Raw genomic sequence first — 26944 nt, 5'->3', positions numbered from 1 at the left:
CACATACCACATACCATATACCACATACCATATACCACATACCACATACCACATGCCACATGCCACATACCACATGCCACATGCCATATACCACATGCCACATGCCACATGCCACATGCCACATGCCACATACCACATACCACATACCACATACCACATACCACATACCATATACCATAATGGGACTGGTTTGTTTTGAGACAGTGTCTTACTACACAATCATGGAAATCTTGGAACTTGCTATGTAGACCAGGCTGGCCTCAAACTCACAGAGATCCACCTGCCTCTGCCTTCTGAGTGCTGGGATTAAACAGCATACTACCATCCCTGGCTAGGAAGAACAGACTCTGCATATTAGTGGGACTGGGGAAGAAACAGTTCCAACAAAAATCTCCCAAATACCTGTGAGTTAACCTCTGTGCTGGGCTTTGCAGAGCACTAATGTAGATATATTGCTGGGCTCTCTGAGACTCACTTTCTCTGTCCATTTGAAGGACAGTTAACAAATATGAACAAGTATGTATGGTGAGCCAGACACTGTTCTAAAAAGGGAGAGGATAAAAGTCAACAAATCAATAATGTTCTTTAAAAAAACAAAAAAACAAAAACAAACAAACAAAACCCCTAGGCTTCACTCTGTAGCCTAGACCAACCTTGAACTCACTATTAGCCCAGACTGACTTCAAACTCAAAATTCTTTAGCTACAACTTCTTGGGATTACAATGCATGCTACCACTCCTGGTAAACTGATAGCGTTCCTGCTGTCATGGGATTTATAATCTTTGGGTAAGGAAGTATGCAGTTAAAAACAAAACCACAGTACCAGATACTAAGTGTTTCAAAGAGAATTAAAGCAGGCTGAGGGCTAAGTGTCCTTCATCTTGGAGCTGGGCTTCTGTGTTGTAGATGAGAACACAGGTAGCATGCCCAGCATGAAGAAGCCTGCCTGCGGTATGTTTCAACAGAGTTACTTTGGTGTTGATATATATATATGCATATATGTATATATGTATGTATATATATTCATTACATTTATCAGTTTATTATGGGATGGTATATGCATCCTGGTATATGGGTATAGGACAACTTCCAAGAGTCAATTCTTCACTTCTACCATGTGGGTCCCAGGATCAAACCTAGGTCAACAGGCTTGGTGGGAAGAGCCTTTTCCCATTGAGCCATCTCGTAGACATACTGTCACATTTATAGGGCATAACACGTTTACAATACGTGTCAACTTCTTCTCGTGGCCCTAGCCCCCAAGAGATGAAAATATGCAAGAGGACACATGTCTGTTCCCTGCATTCTTGATCACAGCATCCCATGTCACAAGCTGCTCTTGCCACCTCTCTGCCAAGGGAGCAGTGTCCTTCTTGGTTGGAGAGGGCAAAGGGAGAATCCAGAGCAGCCTGGCAGCCATGAGTTACCGTCTCAACAGTTGGTAGGTGGACTCTGACTAGCAGAGGTAAGGAACATCATGGTGGGAGACTGTGAGCCAGCCTGTCTCCAGAGCTTAATTGGAGATGTCTATTATAAACAGCATTGCTCCCTTCCCTCCTGCCAGCCCACTCTTTCCTCATTTTCCTCCAGTGACAACTTTCTGAGGCTCTCTCTTCAACCTGTTTTGTCTCCTCTCCTTCCTTCCTCCATCACACTCCACAGTCTCTGCCTCACCTGGAAGGGGCTTCATCAACATTTTTGGCAGAACTTTGGAATGAGAGGAGAAGCAGAGAGGAGATGTATTCTGTGGTTCAGTGTTGGGGTTTGAGCTCTACCCATAGCAACTTGGTGATGGCAGGTTACTCACAGTCCTAGTAATGTGACACTGGGCTATTTAAGTCTCACAGGCCTGGGACCTTAACCACCTTGTAAAGCTCAAGGAACTGACCATGTTGGGTCGTGGCTGGAACGCTCCTTGCTTCCTGTGGATGAAATGGATTCTTGACAGGCACCAACTAGCTACACATGTTGGGGATCCGCCCCTTCCCCTCTCTGAACCTGAGTATTCACATCTGGTTTGGATCACCTCATTCACCGAATCTTTCCTGTTCCAACATCCTGCGTTTCTACTGTTGCTGGGAAAGAAACACCATGCCCAGTCTCTCTGGGTCACAGCATTTGTGGGAATGTCACTTACAATCCTCTTCTGGGAGAATTAGCATTTCTAGTAATGGCATTCTTGATTACCTACTGAAATGCTTCTTCTGGGGGACCTACTCATAAGCCATGCCAGCCATGGGCCACCCACCTAGAGGTCCTTAACCAGCCTTCCATGTCTGCATAACAGCAGCTGCCATTTTGTTCCCCTATAAAACACCTCTGCTAAGAGTAAGCCTTTGAGTAAACCTGCTGGAAACATTTCCCCCAAGCCTTTGACATTTTCTCAGAGTTCAGGTTTTATTTAAGACTGTTCAGTAGGTTCTAGGGCTGCCTGAGGTTTTTTGAGTGTGTTAGTAATATGTTCAGGATGAAATCAGGTCTAAGGGGATGAAAGGTGAAGCAAAGTGCAGATGACTGGGAGGACCAGGAGTGGATGCAGGATAATTAGGTCTTATGGCAAGAAAAACCAGGAAGAGAGTGCTTTATGGATGAGGCAAGGGGAGCCTTGGAGGGATCATCACATGTAAACAGCAAGATAAGTGAGAGGTGGGTATGGACCCTGAGCGCTGTAAGGTGCAGACCAGCCTGAACTGGCACTGTCTTTGGGTCTGGAGAGTGGAGGGACAGTGACGTGTTAAGTAGCCCTGGAGAGTCAGGAGCCAGAAGTATTCAGGGCTGCTGGGTTTGTTTTTATGCACTGATTTCACAGGAAATGTAGTTTGATGAGATGATGGGTCAAGACATCCTTCTGCAAGAGAGGGAGGCCACCCCGGCCAGCAACACACGCTTATCAAATTGATTGGAGAAGAAGCCTACCACAGGTCTGAGGGAGGAGTCAGTGGGATACACGGGTCACCTCCCAACCATGCACAGCGTTGCTATGTGTCACCTCCTTAGACGTTATTGAGCAGTCCAGGGCTGGCAATAAGTTATAATTATAGATTAACAGTGGCAGTGACTGTGGAGTCACTGTGAGAAGCTGTGATCCCACAAAGTACAGAAGTGACATTGTCCCCAAGGTTGACAAGTTATTCAGGTGAAAGGAGACATGCCACAGGGGTTTGGAAAAGTCAGAAGTGAGTCCATCTTTCATGCTACCAGGCTGCCTCCATCCTCCATGAGTAAACTCGTGCCAACAGCCGGGTGCTACCCGGAAGTGCTGGGTGCAAGCTAGAAGGCCGGATGAATTAACATCGGAATGGCTCCCGTTTGTATGATTCACAAGCTGCAATTCATATCTTCTTTCTGCTTAGATATTCAAGGGGTTAATATTGCATATATTTGCAAAGAGTTGCTTTTATCAGGAAGTCACTAATCGTCCACTACCGAATGACAACAGACCACGGCAGCTCCTTCCACACTGGACCTTGCTCTGAGAATTCACTGAGTCTTGGTAACAGACTTGAGCAATGCATCTCTTTGACCCGTGAGTCACTCTAAGGTGGACACTCGGGCTGTTTGGAAAGGGCAAAGGTCAGGTCAGGGACCCTGTAGGCTTCCCTAGTAGTCAGAGGCCAGAACCAGCTTCAGTTCAGACAAGGCTGTGGAGGAGAACCTTTGTAACGTCTCTGTCATGCCAGCTTTCAATCTCCCTCTGTGAGAATCATCCCCTTTGTGTTTATTTCTCTGGGAAAAGATATAAGATATTACAGGGACATTTCAGCAGATTTGAGTGTTCTGAGAAAAGTGAGATGTTATTGAATTAAGAAGGCACCTCGCACTCACGGACGAGCAATAAATATCAGCGGATTTGATTTCCAGTCCTATTGCTCCAAAAGGAAGTGGCCTTGAAGAGGATTTTAGTGAATTATTTTTGAAAGATGGGAAATTAGCAACCACAACCTCATCTCCTTCTACAATTATAGTGCAGGAAAAAAAAATGTGCTTATTTTCCTGGCCCATGAGAGAGCCGGCTTTCCCGGGTTTTATTTTCCTCTAGTGGCTGATTTACTGGGTGAAAAAGGGATAGGACAAAGCAATAGAATGAAAATACAAAGTATACTTTAATAAGCCACCCGAGCAAACAGGGAATGTTAATGTAGCTGTTCTTGGCAAACAGCCTCAGAGAAGATCTGGGAGACAAAACCCCTCTCCCCTTGCCCGTGGGATTTCAAAGCAGTGAGCTGAGCTGAGCTGACTCAGGATGACACTGGCGTTTTAGGCCACCCATACCCCTAGCCTTCCCCTCGGTGCTGAGCCTGGCTGTAGCACACTTGGAGGGGAGGCTGAGGCTGAGGGTCTTCAGATCATTTGGTATGATAGCTGCAGGGTGACAGTGTCACATACTGTCATCCTGGAGCTCCATGTTTTCTTTTGTCTGGCTGGTGGCTCAGGGCCACGATGCTCCTTGTGGTCTGTATGCCAATGATGTGTCAAGATTTGCTTGTACAGGTTCCTTTTTCATATCTGTGGCAGCTCTTTAAAGAAACCCCCAATCAAAGATCCAACAATCAAACGCCATAAATAATTCTGCTGAGGAGCTGAGAGGCCTTGGCAACCGCATACTCTGTGTTGGCTTCCCCGAGGGCCCGCCTGCTCCTTCCCGCTCTCTTTTTGTTCTGTCTTCCCTCCTGTCTCTATTTCTAACACATTTTTTATGGCTTCGAAACGTTAATCACAGAAGAATTTCTCTAGTATTCAAATCCCAACTAAGACTGTGCAGTTGCTGGTAGATTCATGTCACCTTGAAGTGTTTCCCAGGGAATCAATGCCTGGGTAGTCCCCAGGGTCCTGGTTCTTCCTCTAGAGAAGAGCAGCCATCCAGGAGTTCACACAAGAGTCCTGCTTGAAAACTGTCCTTAAAGAAAGAGCTCCTACATAGTTTGTTGGGCCTGTTGTTGTCCTGGAGGCCTTATTCTCTTCTGTTCTAAAGAAGCCTTATTAACATTTGCTTGTTGTTGTTGGTTTTTTGCGTGTTTGTTTGTTTTTTGTTTTAAGACAGGGGTTGCTAGGTGGCCCAGGCTGGCTTCATACTTGTGGCAGTCCTCCTGCCTTAGCCTTTTACGTTCTGGGATCACTGTGCCTGGCTTAAATGAGCTTCCTTTTCTCTGACAATTCAGTGGGGGGATCTGAGCAGCAGCTAATCACCCCATCCCTGCACTTTCAGTTTATCCTCTTCCTAAGCTGAGTTCATAAGGACGCAAGTGAGAGCCATTATCCAGACAGCCCCAAAAGGGGAAAAAGGATGATGACATTTTGATGAGCAACAATGCTTGGGAATGTGGGCTCTACCGGAATAATCTCTTTAAATGACTTTTTAAAAGGGATTGGATATAGGTACATCTCCAGTATAATTTTAAGGCTCTCTACTGGCCTTAATGAGAATCATAAAAATATTTGAGCATAGTAAAAGATATAGCATCACCCTGTATGACTGATGTGACCCCATCAGGCAGGGAGGCGAGGTGGCTTCTATCACTGTGTGCTATTGATATAATTATCCGGAAAATTACTTGGTTGCTTGAAGCATGGGGAGACTTAATGGTGGGCTCACCTGCTTTGTTGGGATTCATGCACTGAGTAGGGGCTGTGTGCCTGAGCTGGGGCGCTCCTAACCTTGTAACCAACGGAGCATTGCTAAGCCATGCCCAGTGTCCGATCTCTTTCTGACCAGCTCCCACTTTGTCTGTGGACCTACATGAGGGGATGGGCGTGAAGCGGCTTACCCGTTTGGTGAGCTGAGTGTCCATCATGAAATTGTGCACGTGCTTCTCTGCTTTGGTGAGTTCGAGCTTTCGGGCAACCACAGCTACCACAAGGGCGGTGCAGCCTGCACCCTGCCAGAGGACGTCAGAGGGCCCCAGGAGAGAAAGCACACAGTTAGGTAAAACACAAGACTCAGTGTGCCCTAGACTCAGTGTTGGCATTTCAAGGGAATGGTATAAGACTTGGAGTCTCTGATTGGTCAAGACCTGCCATAAAGCCTGTCAGAACCTGTTTGCACCCTGATAGCCTCACCTAAGAGGGGGTCTGCAATACTTTTTGCCTTGTGACCCTGGCTGACCTGTGGGAGTTGATTCTTCCTAGAGCTGGCCGGTTCTCTGTGCTGTGCAACTAGAATGAGCCTTTGGGAATGTAAACCCTTGTGCAATCATGCCCCTTGCCGTGTGACAGGTGACAGAGAGTCCATCCAGCACGTGGAGGCCCTGTCTGCTTTGTCTCACTCGTCCCAAGATCACATCACCAGGCCCAGGGAGAAACCACTTGTGCAGACTGGAGTGTGCAGGCCACACCTGGCAGCTGAGAGAGTCCTGAGAATAGCCAAATGAAGAGCCTATGCCTTTTCCCCAAAGATGAATATGGCCTCCCAGAGGGAACACTTTGATGGGAACTGACTACAGAGCCAGTCCCACCTGTGGGTCTTTCTTCTTGATGCTCTAGGCTGTGACTCAGCATAGGGATCAGCTTTCAGAAGGAGTCTCATGTGCATTTTAAAGGGGACAATACTTCTGCCTACAGCCAGGGTTTAAGTGACCCATTAGAACACTCTCAGCCTTTCCAGAATAATGTTCTTAGTCTGCTCAGGTAGCTCCCATCTCTCAGCTCCCACGGGAGAACACAGAGAGGAGCAGAGCAGCAGGCCTGAGCTGAGCTACAGAATAGCAGGACTGTTTTTCCTGCCCCGTCCTCTAGCTATCCACCTGACTGTCAGAGCAAGGAGCAGGGACAGGAAAGCAGTCTGTCCCTATGTTTAGAAATACTCTGCTCAGTGATGCGTGGTGGCCTGCAAGTCCTGAGGGAGGGGGACAGAATCACTTCACCTGGTTCTCTAGTGGCCTGTGGAAGCAATTCCTGGCTTCTCCTCACAAACCACTGCTCGCTCTCTCTCTCTGAACATGGTGCCATTCTGACCACCATGAAGTGGAGTGAAGTGGAGGACTTAGAAATTCCAGCACTGAGCCCCTCATGCCACAAAGCAAAGCATGGAGCCCAGATTAGCAGTTTGAGATGCTGGGATGAAGGAATTTACCAGCAACACTTTTGGTTCCATAGGTTTTATACTATGTGTGAGAAATGAGGAGAGTATTCCTCAGAAATGCTATATCTACAGCCAACTTGGGACAAATGTATTTCACACCTGCCCCTCTTCCCCCTGATGACAGCCATCCTGTGCGAGATGCTGGTGTGGAAAGTGGCAATGCCTTCCCCTAGCTTTCCACATGGATCCCATTAACAGTGAAATGACGCTGTGCCCATTCGGCTACCCAATCCAAGCACAGAGCCCAGTCTGTGAACTTTCCTTTTCTGGCCTCATTTTCTCTGTCCATTTGTGGATAACTGCATTTTCTTGGCATCTGGGACTTGCTGGAGACTTGGCGCCCAATTTTTAGAGGATATGGGCAATTGGACAGCTCAGTCTATAGCTGTAATCAATTTAGCCAGTCTGTCAAAAGCAAAAATAGCTTAAAAGAAACTGTCCTGGAGGGAGGATACCCTCCCCCCAGCAAAGCCAGCATCATCCATCTCCTTTGTATGGAACATCCAAAAAGAAGGATGTGTCCTAGCATTAAAAATGGAACATCAGAGGGAGAGGGTTCTCCCCAGGCTCTCCTGGGTCCAGAAATAATTCCACTTAAATCACCCTGGAAAGTCAGGGTATGACATCTGAAGAGCGAGTCCCCCTTTTGCTACATGCATCTTGGGAACATCATCAAAACAATTGGTCATGCCCCAATTGCTAGGGTCTAGACTGGAGCCCTGAAGCTCCAGCACTGGCCCACAGCCTAGCTGACTGACTATATGACTACAGATAATGGGAAGGGCAGTGCTTAACAAGGAAATAACCATCTGACATGAGAGAGATACTGGGGGACAGGGGGACAGTATAGAGGCAAGAAAGTAGACTAAACCCCAGAGCCTGATTTCTATTTAACCTAAAAATGTAAACATTCCCTCATAGATATTCCTCTGAGGATGTTACTGTCTTCACATCATTCTCACTTTAGCAGATACACACAATCTTAGTGAGAAATTTATTAAATTTAATTTTATTAAATAATTAAAATTTAATTATCTCTGTGTGTGTATATACTGGTGTGAACATGGAGGTCAGAGAACAACAGAGAAACAGCCAGTTCTTTCCTCATACCTCTGGGTCCTGGGGATTGAACTCAAGGTATCAAGCTTGGCAGTATGCCTTTAGCCAATGTGCCATCTTGCCAGCCTGCACTCTTTGCTTTCTTTTAGATAATTCCTTGTCTGGGTGTAATTAAGGAGATCACAGGCGGTGATGCCAGAGCTATCAATGTGTATTAAGAGGCAACTTTGTGAATGTGGTATCAAACATCAACAACCCCCAGAAAATGGTGTGAGGAGCACTACACCCCAGGCTGCTGGTCCTCTCCAGGATGACTGAGAGAAGAGAAGGGAGGGGGAAGAGATGGAGAATGAGATAGAAAACAACTTGGCCATATCAATCAACACTAATCAGAAAACAGAAGAAGGAGAAAGCCAGGGACAAGAAAAAAAATAAAAAACACAAAAACCCAGCCAACCAACCATTGGGCATGAGAAAGAAGACTGAAGAGCCAGGTCAGATGTGAATGCTCAGTCTGAGGTCTTTAGAGAACACCCAGGAAGTGCCATGAGGCCCCCTTCCCAATGGCCAGCCTGTCTATCGCTACGGGTTTGATGTTCACCACTCTATGTTCCCTTAGTAATGTCTTGCTTCCAAGAGTGATCCCAGGGTTGTAGGAGCTGCCTAGGTGTGTTTGTGAGACTCAGCCACTGTGCAGCTTGCTTTAATAGGTGAACTGTCTGGAACCTGCTTGTGTGCAGCATGGGAGTTTATGCTGTCCTGGGGTGGAAGCCTGGTAGTGGTGGCTGGTGGACAGAGGGGGACAGAGGGGTACTGAGGACAGGATGGGATGGGGGTAGGAAAGATGGCAGCTGCTGTAGTGACTTCTGTGGGGGGTCTGAATGGGAAGCAAATCTATGACTCAGCCTCTTGCCTTCAGACAAGACCTGACTCCCTTGACATTGATGGGAGTCTTCGGTTCATTCCACCCAAGTCCTCTTCGCACAGAGAGGAGCGGGACCTGCCTCCCACAAGGTCAGACTGCTCACTGTACACAGGCAAGCAGGGGATACAGACTGACCGGAGAAGGGGTGTCTAGGGGGTGAACATGTCTAGGTCATCAGCAGATGTGAGCCCAAATCTGGACCCCAACTGCTCCACGCCAGGCCTCCACTTCCCGTTTCCAAGAAAGATGTCCAGCTGGAAAATCTTAGATGTTGGAAAAACAAGTATTCCAAGGGGGAAAAGTATGAGGTGTTCTTAACTAAAGAGGCATAAAAGGAGATAAAACATAAATGAACGTGACACACGGAAGAGGGCAGCCAGGAACATTTACGGTCGACTCAGGGCTGCAATAGATTCCGTGGGACAGCCAAAATACCATCAGCAGCTTTGAAACCAAGGCGTCTGAGCCACATGGAACAGGACACTAAGCAGATGTCTTCCTGAGCCCATCTGCACTGGCCCCAATGTCCCTCAGTTTGTGTCACCTCTTCTTCATCAGCTCAAGAGGCATCTTGAAAGACTGCTGGGGAATCTCACTGTCCCACTGGACAGCTGCAAGGTCCGTTTGTCTCCAAATGGCATCAGGGTGGCAGAGTGCATCCAGATCTGGGACACAGAGCCACTGACAGACATCAAGTCAGCACCAGAAAGTCTCTGGGGGTCCCAAGGCTCTCCCAGATACCCACAGAAGCTAAGCCAACAGCTTCATTTTCCTTCTGGATGGTGAATAGTAACTATATTGTAAAGTATCCTGGAAAATTCCTCATGGGAAGGTGCTGGAGCTTAAGGTAGATTTGTGTTAATGAGTGAACTCTCAAGTGCTCCAGGCCTAAGCCAACAGTGTCAAGTTGTCCAGACAGCTATATGCCCTGCCTAATGGTGGGTAATTATGCAGTTGCTGGATTGCCAAAGGAAAACAATGATTAAGGCCGTTTGCAGCAGGCACACAAAATCCTTCCCTTTCCTTTCCTGTACAGCCCTTGCCTTGGCCTCAGTGGTGTCCATGGTAACCAAACAGGAAGCCCTACCTTTAGTCAAGGCCCTTGGAATAATAATCAGGAGATATACATCATGTTGGGGGAGGTGGTGGCCTTAGCAATGTGAGCCCCTAGAAAGGAATGACTCAGCTGGAGAGTCGTGTTGAATAGGAAAAGAAAGAAAGAAAGAAAAAAAGCCACCAGGCTTCCAGAGTGAGTGGCATTTAATATGGGTGAAGACATTGACAATGAACAAAGGGACCAATCCATGCTGGAGCCTTTGTGGGGAAAGGCTTATATTCCTGGAGCCAGGCTTTATAAAAGCGCTCCCAGGAAAAGCCTGTGCTGGAATTTTAATACAGGAGGGCAGTGTGGGGTCCCTTGCCTGCTGGCTCTTCCCACTTAAATCTCACCACAAGGGCCTCCTGTCCTTTTACCATGCTTTAGAGCCAAAACAAGGAGACGCAAAACCAGGGAGCCAGGGAAACAGTGGGCCCAGGCAGCTTCTTGGATGGGGCACAGCTCCATGCTGAGAGGGAGAATGGCTGGTATTTAAAAATAGCAGAGGCTCTTGTACCCCTTGGCAGCGAGGCTCCTAGTACCCTGCCTGATAACTAGGGTGGGGCCAGAGCTCACTCCAGGAGTCTCAGAAGGAACGCTACAGCCTTCAGGTGGCATTTAACTCCTTTCTGGTAGGAAGACTCTGCCTGGTTTCCTGGTGACTGTTGGAGTTGTGCCAGACAGACTCCTACTGAAGGATGGGAGGTGTTTGTTCTAAAGCCTTACACTTACCATGATTTATCCCAGCCTGGCACTATGCCTCTGTCACTACCGGCTGTTTCGAGGCTGCTTGCTCACATGAGCCTGCCCTGATTGGGAGTTGGAAAGAACAGGAGGCTGTGGTCAGCCAGCCATCACCCTGGGGTCTCCTCTGCTCCTAGTAGCTGACTGGCTCCTGTCTCCCTTCCCTTGGTGGAGGTTGGCTAGAACCTTTCCTTCTGCAGACACAGGTCACTGCCTCACAGGAAGGCTGCACTGCCTCTTGAGAGCAGTGAGAATGGAGCCCTGAAGAGGAGGGGAGTTCACAGGAACTGGGAGGGGTGCAAGACAGGGCTGAGAGGTCTGAGGGTCAACCCACAGAGACTTGGAACTAGGACTCAAATATCCCATCCATACCGTCACCCCTATCTGTACCGTCACCCAGGGATCATCAGCTTCAATGGCCCCCGGCAGAGCTGTGTGCCCCTCTCTTCAGAATTTTTTTTCTCTTCTAAGAAGAGGGTCTCCCTGCGCTGAAAGAAGGGAGTCTGGCATCGATTCTAAGGCTCCACACAGGAGATCATAGTGGACACTCGTATCCCACCCCTAACATATCTCCCAATCCCGATCGCTTCAAAAGTGGGGCTAGCCTGAATACAGCTCTCTGTTTGCCCAAAATGTTCACATCAGTTATTTCTTGGGGCCCACAAGCCACTGAGGAGGCCAGCCAGGTGTCTAGCTACACGTTACCCAAGAGATTGCAGGCTCCACAGATGACAGCTGAGTGGCAGGCCCAGGGGCCACAATGATGGACGGTGAAAAGTCTGGTCCTGTGTCTAATGTGCGCACCACATCCCTCCCACATGCTGCACGCGGCCCAGCGAAAGGCAGGACCATGTGTGTCCCAGAGACCCTGGAACTTGAGCCGTTTGGCTGAGGGTGGAAAGGTGGCGCTGGGTGCCTGAAGACCTGTTGGTCTTATCAGATACCCATGCTGGAAAGCATTTGTCACCCAGAGCCAGGACTCCAATGTGCAAATGTGGAAGACAAAGCCTGGGAAAGCCAAGAGTTGGCTCAGAGCCATGTGGACAAACCAGAACTCAAGCCAGCAGCCAAGCCCATTCAGGACACAGAGCCCTTCAGGCTGGCTCAACATTCTATTTCTGTGCTCCAGCTAAACCTGACCAGAACTGGTACCAAGGTCTATGGAATCCGGGACACAGAAAGGAGCGCGGCAGATTATAAGCCTGATGTTCCCTGGTGGTGAGCAGAGGGTCAGAGCAGCAGCCAACTCCAGCTCACTTGGGGGCGGGCTCTGGAAACTAGATTTGCCTCTTGATTTTCAGGGGAGAGGCATGAGGGCCTAGTGACTAGCACCCCTCCCCCTCGGCCCCTCTGGTCTCTTGCATTGAGGGCAGGGCCACAGGTAGAGGCGGTACTCACCATGATGCCAGTGAGAAGACAGACACCTTTCCCACAGTATGTGTGGGGCACCATGTCCCCATAGCCAATGGAAAGGAACGTGATGGAGATGAGCCACATGGCACCCAGAAAGTTACTAGTTACATCCTGCTGGTCATGGTACCTGCCGAGGGAAGACAGGAGTTAGTGTGGGAAATCCCTATTTCTGGGAGCAGAAGAGGCTGTAGAAGACAGTCGAGGGGGGGGGGAATTTGTGGAGGAAGACACAGTGTTGACAGCAAGACACCTCTCTTTAGGCTCCCAAAGGTGCTGGCTACATCAGAGCCCATTCAGGTTCTGCCTGCCTGCAGCCACTGAGTCCCAAAGGCAAAAATGTTCTGTCACGATCTGCGATGTGTTGTAGACGTCCTTTTACTATTGGTAGGACAGCTTCAGCTGAGATCATGCATGAATAATATTCTAATTTTCCTTCTAAATCGACCTTCTATATGACTGTATGATTAATCTGAAATCACAGGCTCCTGGACAGGAGATTCTCCCCCCCCCCTCTCTCTCTCACACACACACACACACACACACACACACACACACACACACACACACACACATTGAACACAATGACTGGTATCTGCTGTGTGCAGAGGGGAGTTATTGTGGCTTGGGTCTCTCTTGAAGCACACCCCACGGGCATGGGGCTCAGGCATGTGCACAAAGGCTTAGCCCCCTTCTGACCCAGACAAATATTTGTGGCAGGACACAGCTAGAAATGTCATATCATGTCCTCTGCCTGGAGGCCATTCCATCTGTATTTCCTTCCTTTTCTTCAGAGAACCTGGCCCTGGAGCTCTGTTCTGGGGATACACAGACATTTGCGGAGGGCTCTGTAGGAGAGACACTGCCAGGTACCTCCTCTTTTTCTGGAAAGGTCTCACTATGTAGCTCTGGCTGGCCTGGAATTTGCTATAGAGATCAGGCTGACCATGAATTCACAGAGATCCTCCTGCCTCTGCCTTCTTGAGTGCTGGAATCAAAGGCAAGAAGCACCACACTCAGCTTGAAGGTGCCTGCTGTTGTTCAAATCTATTCCCTCTGATCCAGATGTTCCCAGGATAATGGGAGATGGCCATTTAGAGATGATGAGGCTGTGAAGACTCCTCCTCTCATGGATTAGGAACATTATATTATATTATATTATATTATATTATATTATATTATATTTATTATATTATTTATTCCTTTTTTTTAAAAAGACAGAATCTCATGTGCTATGTAGTTCAGGTTAGCCTTGAACTTCTGACCTTCCTCCTCCATCTTACAAGTAACAAGATTACAGGCCTGTGCCCCTTCACCTGACTTAACAAAGTTTTTGTGCACTAGTCTGCTTTGCTCTTGTGCCTTCTAGATGTGAGGACGCAGCTTTCTTCCCTCTGGAGGGTGTGCCAACCAGGTGCCCTCCCAGACACTAAACTTGTTGGCATTTGGATAATGGCCTTGATAGTGGGCATCCTAGTATCCAAAACCATGGGAACTAAACTTCTCTTCTTCGTAAATTACCCAGTCCGTGGTGCTCTGTAACATTAGCACTGTGGACTGAGGCAGGGGCAGGGCTGCAGTTATCCAGGCAGGCTTGGGCAAAGGGGCTCAAATTCAGCATGCAGGGGAGTGGGGGATGGCAAGGAAGGAAGGAAGACCCTGCCTCAAAGGGTCATTTTACTGGGCCAGTGTGAGTGGCACACAGTACAATTCTACTCCTGATACATCTCCCAGCCAGCTACTTAGAACCCACTGTGTGGGGAACAGAGCCAGGGGCAGGGAGTTCAAGCCAGCCTGTTTGAGTAGAGGGGGCAGCTCTTTGGGAATGTTGTAACCAAGGAGACTTACACTTATTAACACACATGGCATACGGATTCGAGGACTGGTAAGGGCTGAGCCCTAGCTACACTGAGCTGCAATCTCCACGCACAGAGACTGGTACCCCGTGAGTTATCACACAGAACTGTTTCCCCAGCCTCATCTTCCCAGAGAGGTGTGCAGGGGCATCTGTAAGCACAAGTGTATCTAGAGACCCCCCTGGAGGGCGCAGAAAGGCTGCTAGTCACAGAGAAGCATCTAGTTGAGGAACACCAAGGCAGTACAAAGGATTACATCTACCGAGCACCTGCTGTATGGCTGCTGCTCTGAAGGCAAACACTATTTCTTATGGCACCCTTTGAAGTCCTCACGGGTAAGCAGCTAGAAGCACAGAGACGCTGAGCCTGTGACTTCTGCTGCTCTACTGGACAGCAGAGAAACGGAAGTGGCTGGCAGGTGTCCCAGAGAGAAAGTGTCCATGGAAGGCAGACACCTGGGCTTCTTCAGTAGACGTGGCTTGGGAGACCAGTGCTCAGAAGAAGGTGGAGGGCCTGGGGTTCTGTGGGCAGGTGTTTGTATTTGCCATTAGGGGGTTTGGAGGCGATCCTGGGTTCCCTGGTAGAGGAAGTACAAGCAGGATGCTTGAAAAGATGACGCACAGCAGCAAGGAAGCCAAGGCTGCCTAGTGCGGAACTGGGAGCAAGATGCCACTGCTGCCTACTGCCTTCAAGTCCAGTTCCAAATCATCAGCGGGTGGCAGTGTCTTTCATTGCTGCCTGTACAGGGCACCTGGAACTTCTGGGGACAGTTGAAGATAGCTTTAATCACCCAGTCATCCTTGTTTTAAGACAGGCTCCCTCCAATTACCAGCCATGCTAGGAGCCTGGCTGGCTGCTGCCTCCAGGCTTATGTGCCCAGGCTAGCCTGTTCTGTTCCCCTGGCCATCCTAGAGAGGTTCAGGCTTAACATCCCACTGTTTCCTCTAGGACAGAGCCTGCCCCTGCCACACTGTGCCACCCTCTCCCCTCATCTCTGCTCTGTCCACTGTCCTGCTTGCCTGTCTTTGGTCTGCAGCCCTTTCTGGATATTGGGAGGAGATGACAAGCTCTGGCTCCCAGGCTCTAGACTACAAAACTAGACTCTGGGATTGGTGACCTAGCAAGACTCAGTGGTAGTGGGAAGGACAGACAGACTGACAGAGCCTGCACAATCGGCCAGCAGCACAGAAGCGAACGTTTCAGGGGCATAGCTGGTAGCACACTGCCAGTGTGACTAGTCAGGAAGAGAATTTTCTGGAGAGGAAGCTCAGGTCAGGTCTGAGAACACCGAGATTCAGTCAGGAAGGGTGAGCAGCATCTTGGTGTGGTCCAGTGCCAGCTGCACTGTACTCCATGGCTGTGGAAAAGTAATGTAAAAAAAACCCATCCCTCTGTGACTCAGTTTCCCTATCTGCTAATGGAAAGATTAAACAACAACAAGAAGAAGAAAAAACAAACAAACAAACAAATAATAACAAGCAACAGCAGCACAGTGCAAGTCTGTGGCCCAGAGTAAGTTCTCAGCACATATCAGCAGTGACTGTCTGTATGGAGAAGGGCAGAAACAGAAAAGGTAGGATTTAAGACACCAGAGGAAAGTCCTAACAGAGACATAGCAAGGCATTCACGGGACTGTCTTGAAGTTTAGGCTGAAGTACTTGACCCGGGAACAGAAGAATCTGCTCTAAAGCCACTGACAAGAAGCTTGCCATCTGAGCACGATGAGGCTGTCCACACGCCTACAGAGGTCAGGTCCTGTGCCTTCTGGTGCCCCTGGAGCCAAGGTGGGGTGCCTTGACTGACAGCCAGCTGATGGAAATTAGTATGCGGCAGTGCAGTAATGTGTACACTGCTGCTCCGCCATGGCTGCAGCACTGCACAGGTCTTTCCTGACACACGTTGCAGCTTGCATTAGTGTTCTTGAGTGGCTGCCTGGCCTCAGCATCTCTCCACCCATTTTTCATGCATGTGAATTCTGTGGTGCAGAGATCAGAGATCAAAGGGGAGTTACCTACAGGGCAAGCCAGGTGTGATGGTTCATGGCTTTAATCTCAGCACTTGGAATACAGAGGCAGACAGATCTCTGTGAGTTGGAGGCTAGCCTAGTCTACATAGTGACTTTCAGGACAGCCAGGGCTAGATACAGAGACTAAAAAAAAAAAAAAAAAAAAAAGCAAACAAACGAACGAACAAAACATTTATGAAACTGCTTTTTTTTCTATGATTTTTCAAAAATATTCTTGTGGGTTTCTTTTTCATTCTCTCTCTCTCTCTCTCTCTCTATATATATATATATATATATATATGCCTTAAAAACAAAATAAATTTTTTAAAATCAAATTTTTCCTTTAATATATACATATATAAACAAAAACACCCTTTGCTGTGTGAGAAGGAGAGGAAAAATAGATCCTGTGAAAGCCACCCATTCACTAAGTACCCAACAGCTGCCCCCTCCTCTTGCGGGGTGACAGGCCAACACTGATTGGCCTGGCCCTGCTGCTGGGAGCCGCTGCTCTGCTGTGGCAGGAGATGGAGTTGAGCCCCACTTGCAACTCACCAACAGGAAGTGATGAGCGAGCAGTCCGCTGGTGATTCAGGGCTGTGGGAGGGAGAGAGCAGCTCGAAGCCTATTCACAGTTTCAAGTGGTTTACACGTGTCACACATCCACGTACTAATCTCATGCTATTTTTTGCAATAGAGAATTTTGGGGAGGAAGTAGTTTCATGTTTTTCTTTAAGGACTGAGGAAGAAAAGATGAAGTTTTTCTTTCAATTCAAGAATACTTATTATAATTGTTAATTTTTCCCTTCAGGGTGGACCATGGTTCTCTCTCTGTCTCTGTCTCTCTCTGTCTCTCTCTGTCTCTCTCTGTCTCTCTCCCCCCCCCTAATTAATACTACAAAATAAATGAGAGCTAGGAAGGAGTATGGTTGGAGAGATGTCTCATTAAACATACACGCCGACCTTTGCTCTACAAATCTTCTACAACTAACTAAGTTTGTAGTCCCTTACTTCTAAAGCTAAACAAGCAACCTGGAACCCCTAGACATCTGAAGAAGGCTTCTAACATACAAAAACAGAGCAAATTAGTCACTTAAAGCAAAGGAAAAGGAATCAGGATCGATCAAACAGATCATTCACAGAAAAGAACTATTGGGCAGGGCTGGTCAGGCGTGGGAATGGGGAGGGAACCTGTAATTAACGTTGCAAGGGAGATAAAACAAGACATTGCACCTGTAAAGCAAGAATTGAGGGAGGGGAACCTGCGGCCAGGATGTATCGTATGGCAGAAGAGTCTGTTTTCAATAAAGAAAAAAAGAAGGGACGCTCTGCTGGGGAAAGTCAGTCAGATGGAGCAGGAAGAGAAATCAAGCAGGTCTCCCGAGTGGCCGAAACCTGAAAGAATGAAAAGGAACGTAAAGTATGAGAAAGCCGTAAATCTGTCTACTGAAGGAGGTAACAGTTCCAGAGAGGAAGAACTGGTGGGGCAGGGCTGGGGAGGCCTTCACAGAAGGAGTCATCCAGACTGGAAAAACCGAGCTTCTACCAACGTCCCTGGCACAACGGACAGCACTGGTCCCAGTGAGGAAGGTTCTCAGTGCCACTGAGGAGGAGGGAGAGCTGCAGGGTTCCATGACCAGGAGAGAGTAGAGGAGGGGGTGAAAGTCAAATAGAGACATCACTGATTATGACTTTTGACTTCCAACAGAAACCATGGAACTTAGACAGTCATGGGATACATCTGTCAAAAGTCTGAGGCTGGAGGGATGGCTCAGTGGTTAGGCACATTTGTTGCTCTTGCACAGAACCCAGGTTCAGTTCCCAAAACCCACATGGTGGCTCACAGCCATTTGTAACTCCAGTTCCAGGGGATCCAATGGCCTTCTTCTGGCTGCCACAGGTATCACATGGTACATATACATGCATGCAGGCAAAACATTCATACACATAAAATAAAGTCTGAAAGGAAGTCTAAAGGAAAATAATTTCCAAATCAGAATTCTGGTCAAGAGAGACCATCTGAGATGGTTTGAGTGAGAGTGTTCCCCCATGGGCTCAGATATTTGAAGACTTGTCTGTAGTTAGTGGAACTGTTTGCGGAGGATTAAGAAGTGTCCTGGATGGCCGGGCGGTGGTGGCGCACGCCTTTAATCCCAGCACTTGGGAGGCAGAGACAGGCGGATTTCTGAGTTCGAGAGTTCGAGGCTAGCCTGGTCTACAGAGTGAGTTCCAGGACAGCCAGGGCTACTCAGAGAAACCCTGTCTCGAAAAACCAAAAAAAAAAAAAAAAAAAAAAAGAAGTGTCCTGGATGGTTTCTCTGTCAACTTGACGCAAGGTGGAGTCATTAGATAGGAGGAAGCTACAATTGAGAAGATGCTTCCATGGGATTGGACTGTAATCAAGCCTGTGGGACATTTTCATAATTAGTGATTGGTGTGAAAGGATCCAGCCCATTGTGGGTGTGGCCATCCCCAGGATGGTGATCCTGGGTCAATAAGAAAGCAGGCTGAGCAAGCCATGTGGAGCAAGCCAGTAAGCAGCACTCCTCCACAGCCTCTGCATCAGCTCCTGCCTCCAGGATCCTGCCCTGTGTGAGTTCCTCTCCTGGCTTCATTCAGTGATGAACAGCGATGTAGAAGTGTAAACTAAATAAACCCTTTCTTTCCCAAGTTGCTTTGGTCATGGTGTTTCATCACAGCAATAGTAACCCTAAGACAAGAAGTGTGGCCTTGTTGGAGGTGTGTCACTAGGGGTGAGGGTTAAGGTTTCAAAGGTTCTTTTCCAGTTAGCACTCTCTGCCCTGTGAGCTCTCAGCTACCGCTCCAGTGTTATGCCTGCCTGCCTGCCTGCTGCTGTTCTTCCTGACATAATGATCATGGATCCTCTGAAACTATAAGCCCCAATAAACTCTCAATTTCTGTAAGTTCTCTGCCTCATAGTGTCTTATAGCAACAGAAATGTAACAAAGACAGCACCGAAGCATTAGTTGAATCTGAAAGAGACAGAGTCAAGGGCGTTTCCCCATTCACAAGGCTCTAGAACAGGGACTCTCAACCTGTGAGTCAAGACCCTTCTGGGCATCTCATATCAAATATCTTGCATATCAGATATTTATATCCCTGCTCATAATAGTAGCAAAACTGCAGTTATGAAGTAGCAACAAAGTAGTTTTATGGTTGGAGGTCACCACAATATGAGGAACTTTATTGAAAGGCCGAAGCATTAGGAAGGTTGAGAAGCACCACTCTCGAGGCTTTGTTTTCCCCAGGCTGCCATGTGAGTGTCTTAGTCAGGGTGACTATTGTTGCGATGAAACACCATGACCAAAAGCACTTGGGAGCAAAAGGGCTTATTTCTCTCACAGTTTCATCATCAAAAGCAGTGAGGGCAGAAACACATAAAGGCAGGAACCTGGATGCAGGAGCTGAGGTAGAGGCCATGGAGCGTACTGTTTACTGGCTTGCTCCTCATGGCTTGCTCAGCCTGCTCTCTTATAGAACCCAGGCCCACCAGCCCAGAGGTAGAAGTACCCACAGGCTGGGCCCTCCCCCATCAACCACTAATTAAGAAAATGCCCTGCAGTCAGATCTTAGGGAGGTGTTTTCTTAATTAAGATTCGTTCCTCTCAGATGACTTTAGTTAGCTTGTGTCAAGTTGACATAAAACTAGACAGCCCGTTGGGATTAGGTTCTCCAAAGGCCAGGAGAAAGAAGACCAGGGCTAGAGAAATCTGTCCTACAGAAGAGAAAAGACCAGAATATCAATCTGAAGGTGGGAGGCTCTGGTGCCAGTCTCAGGAAGACAATTTTTAAAAAAGGCATGAGAGGCCTGAACTTCTGACAAGCAGCTCAGACAGACGGCAAAGTTGGAGTTAACAAGTGCTGAGTACACAGAAACCTAAGCAAGTGAAGAAAAGTGATAATTAGCAACTCTAGAGAAGATGAAAGGATCTGCAGGAGAAGGAAGATGATCGAATTTTACTATGGGATTCAACTATGAATAGAGTCAAATTAGTCTTGACTAAGTAACATAAACATTGATTTTTGATTTAACCAAAATAATATAGAGTCATTATTTAAAACAAAAACAACAAACAAACTGAGGACAGGAAGAGCTGAGGGGAAGACAGGGAGCTAGATTTCACCTTTCAACGGGAAGCAAACAGACAATACTTGAAACAATCCAAGCATAACTTTTAGGGACCTGGAGGAAAACACAGAGTTCATCAGCAGAAGCTTGGAAGTCAGAGGCCTCCAGAACTGGATAATCAGGGAGAGCTGGGATTGCACAGACTTTAGAGTCTCTGCAGGAAGCCTACAGGAAGATCTGAGGCACATATCTGCAACCTCAGCACACAAGGGTCTGAGGCAGAAGGATTGTAGTGAGTTCAGAGGCTACACAACATGATATTATCTTGGAAAAAAACTAAAATAAAAATAAAATAATAAATAATCAGATGTTTAATCAGTAAACATTAAAAGTTTTTGCAGCCATGCATATCAAACATAAAAGCAAACCAAAGGACTGGGGACATAGCTCAGTTGGCAGAGTGCTTGCTTAGTGCTATGGTTTCAATGAGAATGGCCACCATAGGCTCATAGATTTGAACGCTTGGTTCTCAGTTGGTGGAACTGTTTCGGGGAAGGATTAGGAGGTATGGCCTCATTGGAGAAGGAGTGCTACTTGGGGTGGGTTTTAAGGTTTCAAAAGCCCATATCAGGCACAGTTATCCTCTCTCTGTTCCATCCTTCAGATAAGATTGATAAGCTGTTACTTCTCCAGTGCCATGACCTGCCTGTTGCCATGTTCCCTGCTGTCATAGGCATGAACTAGCCTTCTGAAACTGTAAGCAAGCCCACATTAAATAGTCTCTTTTAGAAGTTGCCTTGGTCATGGTGTCTCTTCATAGCAATAGAACAGTAACTAAGACACCTAACATGCATAAACACGTGGACTCGGAAGCCAGCACTGACATAACTGAACTGTGGCACACACCTAGAGATCTCAGCCCTCGGGAGCAGGAGGACCAAGAGTTGAGCTACTTAGCAAGTTCAAGGTCAGTCTGGGATAGAGATCTCATCTCAAAACCAAGGAAACAACAACAACAAAAATTTCAGGGAGAAAAAAAATACATGTAACACTTGTTATGATGTAAAATGCTGAATCTCCACCATCAACTTAACTGGGTTTAGAATCAGCAAGGAGCCACCTCTGTGTGTATGTCTATGAGTTCTGAGAGGTTTAAATAACAAGGAAGACCATCCTGAACATGAGAGTGCTGCCTCATGGGCTGGGATCCTAAGTAAGAAATGGGTGGAAGTGAGCTGAGTGCCAGCATCTGTGTCTCTGCATCCTGCCTGTGAACACGATGTGATCGGCGGTCTCATACCTGATCGCTATGCTTTCCTGGACATAGTGGGCTACATTCTACAACCACAAGCTAGAGTAAAGCCTTCCCTCTTTAAGTTGCTTTTGCCAGACATTTTGTTGCAGGGAAAATTGTTTTTTTTTTTTAAAGAAACCAATATACAAAACATAAAAAGAAAATAATAAGCATCCAGAAAGTCCATCCAACCCCAAGCCCTCACCCCCACCAGGCTGTTCTCGCAGCCTTCCATCACCACCTCCCAGGGTGATCATTTCCCTGGATTTTATGTTTCTCTTTCTTCCTTTTCTTTACGGTGAACTTCTTCTCACAGTGTGCTCTGTAGCATTTGGAATGGCTGCTAGTTATCCCTCTATCCCAAGGTAGTCACACACCTTTGCAACCAACTCTGTTCTGAGTATGGAATGAACTAGTAATCCCTTTCTAACGCATACCATGTAGCAGAGGCAATTGAAGCTCTCCTCAGAAGTTAGACTGTCCCAGGGCTGTGGTTTCTGTCTTGGTAATCTCTCACCTACCTTCTCTGACATTGCTCTTCCTAAGAGAATTTATTGTCATGTCTTGAATCAAGCCAGTGGTGAGGCCCCCACAGTAAGGGTCCACCCCCGGCCACCAAGCACGGGAATGAGCTTGGACACCTAAACACTGGAAGAGAAGAAGGTCCTAACCTCATGAGACATTTTGAGTCAGAGGTACCTACTGAAGATGCCTTGGAATGTCTGACCCTTGGAAATCATAATCTTATGTTTGCTTATTTTATCAGGGGGACCATGAGATATGATATAGTATAGAAGTCAGAGGAAGAAGATTCTCTCCTTTTATCATGTGTATCAGAGATGGAACTCAGATCATCGGGTTTGATGACAAGCGCCTGTGCCTGTTGAGCCACCTTGCCAGCCCTAAAGTGTCTTTGATGAACATTTTGGACTTCAGTGAAGTTGTGTTTCTCCATTGTCACTACACTTAGCGCTTTGTGAGATGTTTAGGAAACCCCTCCCTCCCTGAGATCATGAGACTTTCTGCAGTTCCGCTGAAACTGGTTTTTCCTCCCCCTGACTCTCAGTGCTTCCTCCATGTGGAAGTGGTTCTATTTCTGAGTTCTTCGTACTGTTCCATTGGCCTATTAACCCTACAGTTACATAACAGTTCTCTTTGTAGCCTTTTCTGGGTACCACCTCCATACCGATCATGTAGTAGGTGCTCACTAAACGTCTGTGGCACGAATATGGCTCTCCCTGCTGCTCCTGTGCCATCCTGAAAGAAACACAAACTGGAGTCGCCCAGTGGAGTGTGCTAGGATCTCAGCCGTTGTCTTCAGCCATTGACTTTTCTCAAACTGGCTACCAAATTCCTTGAGCTTGGAGTTGGTTTTCACTATTAATAAGAACTCAGCTTTTTGACACTGGCTGTGACCCGTTCCAGAACAGGGTGATGGGAGCAAAGCCCAAGTGAAGAGCATATGCTTCTTCCTTTGTCTCCAAACGAGTTTGGACACTTGTGTAAAGTAGACTCTCTCCAGGAGTCTTTCCATATGGAGCCCAGTGATGTGGTGGCTCCAGCCATTTGTCCTGGGGCTAGTTTGTTTGTTGGAATGTCGAACAGCTCAAGCCAGCCCTTCCGCAGAACTCCCTCCAAATGGATGATTGCCCTTAGCTCGGAGTTCATACTCATACTCAGGTTCCCACGGTCAAACACAGCGCTGAGCCTGGAGTCCTCCTGCCCAGGTCTCCAGTGAAGAACTCACAGCATGTGTCTGGCTTGGTGGTGGGCTTGGACCCCACTGCACGGCTCTCTCCAGATCATTCTGTCCATTGGCATCTTCAGTAGCTTGCTGTCCTCCTTCCCTGCTCTGACCTTGTTTTCTAAGCCTCTTGTCCTGGCTTCCTTGGTGTCTCAAGCTTCCATTGTGCACACGCCCCTCCGTCCCACCATTTGTCTTCACTGATCCCCTCTAACTGATCTTTTAAGACTCAGCTCAAACCTTTCTGGTGGCCGGAGCTCTTCCCCTGACTCCCACACCACACAGCACCCCTACTATCCAGCTGTTGCTCTGGTCCACACCATACAGCATCCTCATTATCCAGCTGTTGCTCTGGCTCTGTGCTGCTGTTTGGCATCAATGTGAAACACAGGCTCTGGAACCAGAGCACAAAATTCTTGGTCCATCCCCACAGTACATGCAGTACACTGTCCCCGGTTTTCCAGTAAAAGGAGACACCGGCTCACAGAGTTCCTATCGGTGAATGAGAAGAGAGCCTGGCACAGGGCTAACTGAGCACTGTTAGCTGTCCTGCCATGACAGTCTTCTGTGTGAGACTTGTCTCAGCAGAACTGGAGAAACACCCAAAGACTGTCCTTCATACCTTAATGGCTTTGTGACCTTGAACAAATCCCGTCTCTGTCCTGTCTTCGGGGAATCAGGTCTAATCACTCCAGCCCTATCTAACCAGAGTGTGGAAGAGCTGTCAGCCTTCTGTGCGTGACACAGATAGAGGCATGTGATTGCCTCCGGAAGAGCCTCCCACCTGGGGCTCTGCCCTAGTGGCAAGGACAGCGGCACAGACACGGAGGGAAAGCAGGCATCAGAGAGTGCTGTTCGGGTAAAGCCCAGCTTCTCTGCAGCACCTTTCATCTGCCAGGTCACTCTGCCTTCTGCATGGACCACTGCCCCATCTCTGGTTCCATCAAATCTTATCAGCTTTGCCTTAAAGGGAGTCCTAGAACGTGAGCACTCAGGCCTTCCTTGTCCTGTCATGGGTTTGCTGTCAAGGCCATGGGTTTGCTGGCTAATTTGTTTCTGCTTGCACAGCCACACCTTGGGCCACCATAGTGTCCCTGCAGCAAGGGAATGGCCTGTCAAAGAGCACGACAGACATCCTTGGGTCCTTCAGAGCAAAAGCCAGCACTTCCAAGTGCCCAAAGACTATCCCTGCCATGGGGCCTCTGAGATCCTTTGCCATCCATAAACCTTCCCTTCCTCCTCTGACATCTACTCAGCAACTGAACAGCCTGGTATATTCCTGTCTCCTAGTTTTCCTTCTTGCTACTGATGCTCAGGAGCTCCTTCCCCAGACGACAGTAGTCCTCACTCACAGTCCTCACTCACATGTCAGGGTCACCCTGTTCCCACCTGCATCCTTGCTGCCATGCCTGGCTTCCTGTCCTGGGACACCCCCTCCCCACCATCTGCATTGCAGCACCCAACATGATGCACATTTGGCTTTGCTGTTGCCGTTCCTATTTACCACCCCCCCTTACTGATGCATCCCTGCTTCTCAGTGAATGCTTGCTAAGCAAATGGATGGAAGAAGACAGGGGACAGCCCTGGCACAAGCAGGCAAGACAAAGTAAACAGAGGTAGAGGGCTGTTGCCTTAATTTCACATGGAGGCAATAACAACAACAACAAACCCTCAAACGATAACTGAGCAAACTGGCTTCCCGCAGCAAGAGAAAGGAGATGAAGGCTGGAGCCTGACCTCTGTTCCCAGCCCAGGCACAGCAACTGCAGTAGGAAAGACAAGGTGTGGGGGCAGCCTCTGACCCTGGCTGCATCATCACTGGCCTAGCAGTGCCTCTGCCTCCAGGTAATGGCAAGGTTATGTGTGTGACTGGCTATTGCCAGCTCCTCAGAGGGAGCCTGCTAAGTTAGTGCTGAAGGGGAGACATATCATGGAGTCCTGACTTCTGCCTTTGTCCAGGTCCCTACTTGGCTCTAAGAATCAAGTATCCTTAGCATGCCAGGGCCTGCCGTTGCTATGCTTTCTCAAGGGCTTGTGGGCACTGGGGAGATGTAGGGGGTGTGAAGAGGTCACTGAAACTCAAGAGTTAGCTGAAAAGTGAATGACTTCAGGGACATCAGAACTATTCCTGCTTACCCCACTCAGAAGGTAGTTCCTTCTGTAAACATCTTCAAACATGAAATAAGAGGCCAAGCACAAGTCCACTTGCCGTGACGCAGGCAGAAAGCCACTTCCAGTACACTGGTTTTCAAGAGCTGACTTCGAGTTTAGAGATGTAAGGATGTCCCCTTTTGACAGCTGGATCTTTCCAAGGCATGTATAAATCTAGCCCTTTGTTTCCAGGCCTAGGAACCAGCAGCATGAACCCAGAGGTGAGAAAGCAGAGGCACCAAAGTCCAGGGACATCTGGATGACACCAGCGGAGCTTCCCTGCATCTCTGGTTGTTTCTACTCCCCCACCCTCTCCCCTCCCCAACCTTGCCAGAGGAAGCAATGTTTGAGGGAAGCCAGCTGCTGTTCCCTGCACAGTCCATCTTCTTCTCAGAGGGAGTGCTGTCCACCTCTTCGGATGGTTATTAAATCAAAAACCAGATGGCTCATCTGGCAAAGCTTTCTCAATTTGCAATGTTTCTTTCTTCTTATTAAAAAATATTTCCATGTTTTCTGATTGGGAAATGTTTAACAAGATGTGCGGAAATGGAGAAGAGCAGTGCCTGGAAGGACGCTATTCCTGGGGAGGTGTCTTCCAGGGCAGTAGGCTGAGTGTGGCCAAGAGGGCGTGGGCAGGGAGACCATCAGGGAGGTTTCCCATACCAGTCCTGCAACCAGCTGTGGTAAGTGCTCGCCTCTCTGTGTTTTAGGCTTTCCCTCTGACAGGAAGCATGCTGCAGCTCTCCTGGGCTCATGGGACCATCATAGGAGAGGTCAAACATGACTCCCACCGAACTCAGATCTTCACACACATCTTAGCCTCCGTTAGCCTCTTCATTCAATCAACAAGGAAGAGTGAGCCTGGCTTGGTGTCTACTTCATGAAGGTAGACTCCAAACAACCCCACTGTGACAAAAGCCATGTTTAACTGAGACAAGTGCGTTGACATGGGCCTACACATATGGGACAAGGGACCGTCTTTGAAAGCAGTATGTTTATAAGAAGCCACCAGAATGACTGACATGGTAGAGCCCAGCTGAGGAGGGTGGCTGAGGAGATGGATGAGGCAGTCTGAGGGCCATGTCATGGATGAGGGCAGTCTGTGCAGCTCAAGACACATTCTCCTCAAATCATTACTTCAGGATTTTCCTGTGTGAGAGGCACGGGGGCCTACACTGGCTGCTGCCTGCTCTCCCTAACCATGTGTCTTCCTTCCCCACCCTTCCCTTGCCTTCTCCTTTTTCTTGTTTGTCTTTCCTGCCATTCTTCCCTCCTCTCTCATCTCCCCTCTCCTCTGTTTTCCTTTCACTTACACAGCCTCCTGGGAGGACTAAGAGTGGGAGCCCCACTCTCAGGAAAAGGTCACTGGTACCTCCACAAGGGACCCATTCCAGGGGGACACCAACCAGTCTTTGCTCCTATCTGCCAGGTCATCAGATACAGGGGCCAGAAAATGAGTCAGGACAAGGTCCCTACTCCACAGAGCCCCTG

At 48.1% G+C, this 26944-nt stretch overlaps 1 protein-coding gene across 4 annotated transcripts in view; it reads right to left on the bottom strand.

Annotated features, from left to right (window-relative positions):
* Kcnn3 (potassium calcium-activated channel subfamily N member 3) overlaps positions 1-26944 on the bottom strand; it is a 146224-nt gene that overhangs the window by 10027 nt on the left and 109253 nt on the right. For all 4 annotated transcript variants that reach the window (XM_028753286.1, XM_028753287.1, XM_028753288.1 and 1 more), the window contains 2 exons: positions 12302-12443; positions 5767-5877 (listed from right to left, as the gene is read on the bottom strand). In XM_028753286.1, coding sequence (XP_028609119.1) covers positions 5767-5877; positions 12302-12443 — 253 coding nt within the window. The remainder of the gene's footprint in view (positions 1-5766; positions 5878-12301; positions 12444-26944) is intronic.

The sequence above is a fragment of the Grammomys surdaster genome, unplaced genomic scaffold (genome assembly GCF_004785775.1).
Source record: "Grammomys surdaster isolate TR1022 unplaced genomic scaffold, NIH_TR_1.0 125946, whole genome shotgun sequence".
Classification (NCBI taxonomy): Eukaryota; Metazoa; Chordata; class Mammalia; order Rodentia; family Muridae; genus Grammomys; species Grammomys surdaster.
The sequence above is the reverse complement of the archived record's forward strand: the minus strand, read 5'-3'. Positions and strand labels throughout refer to the sequence as shown.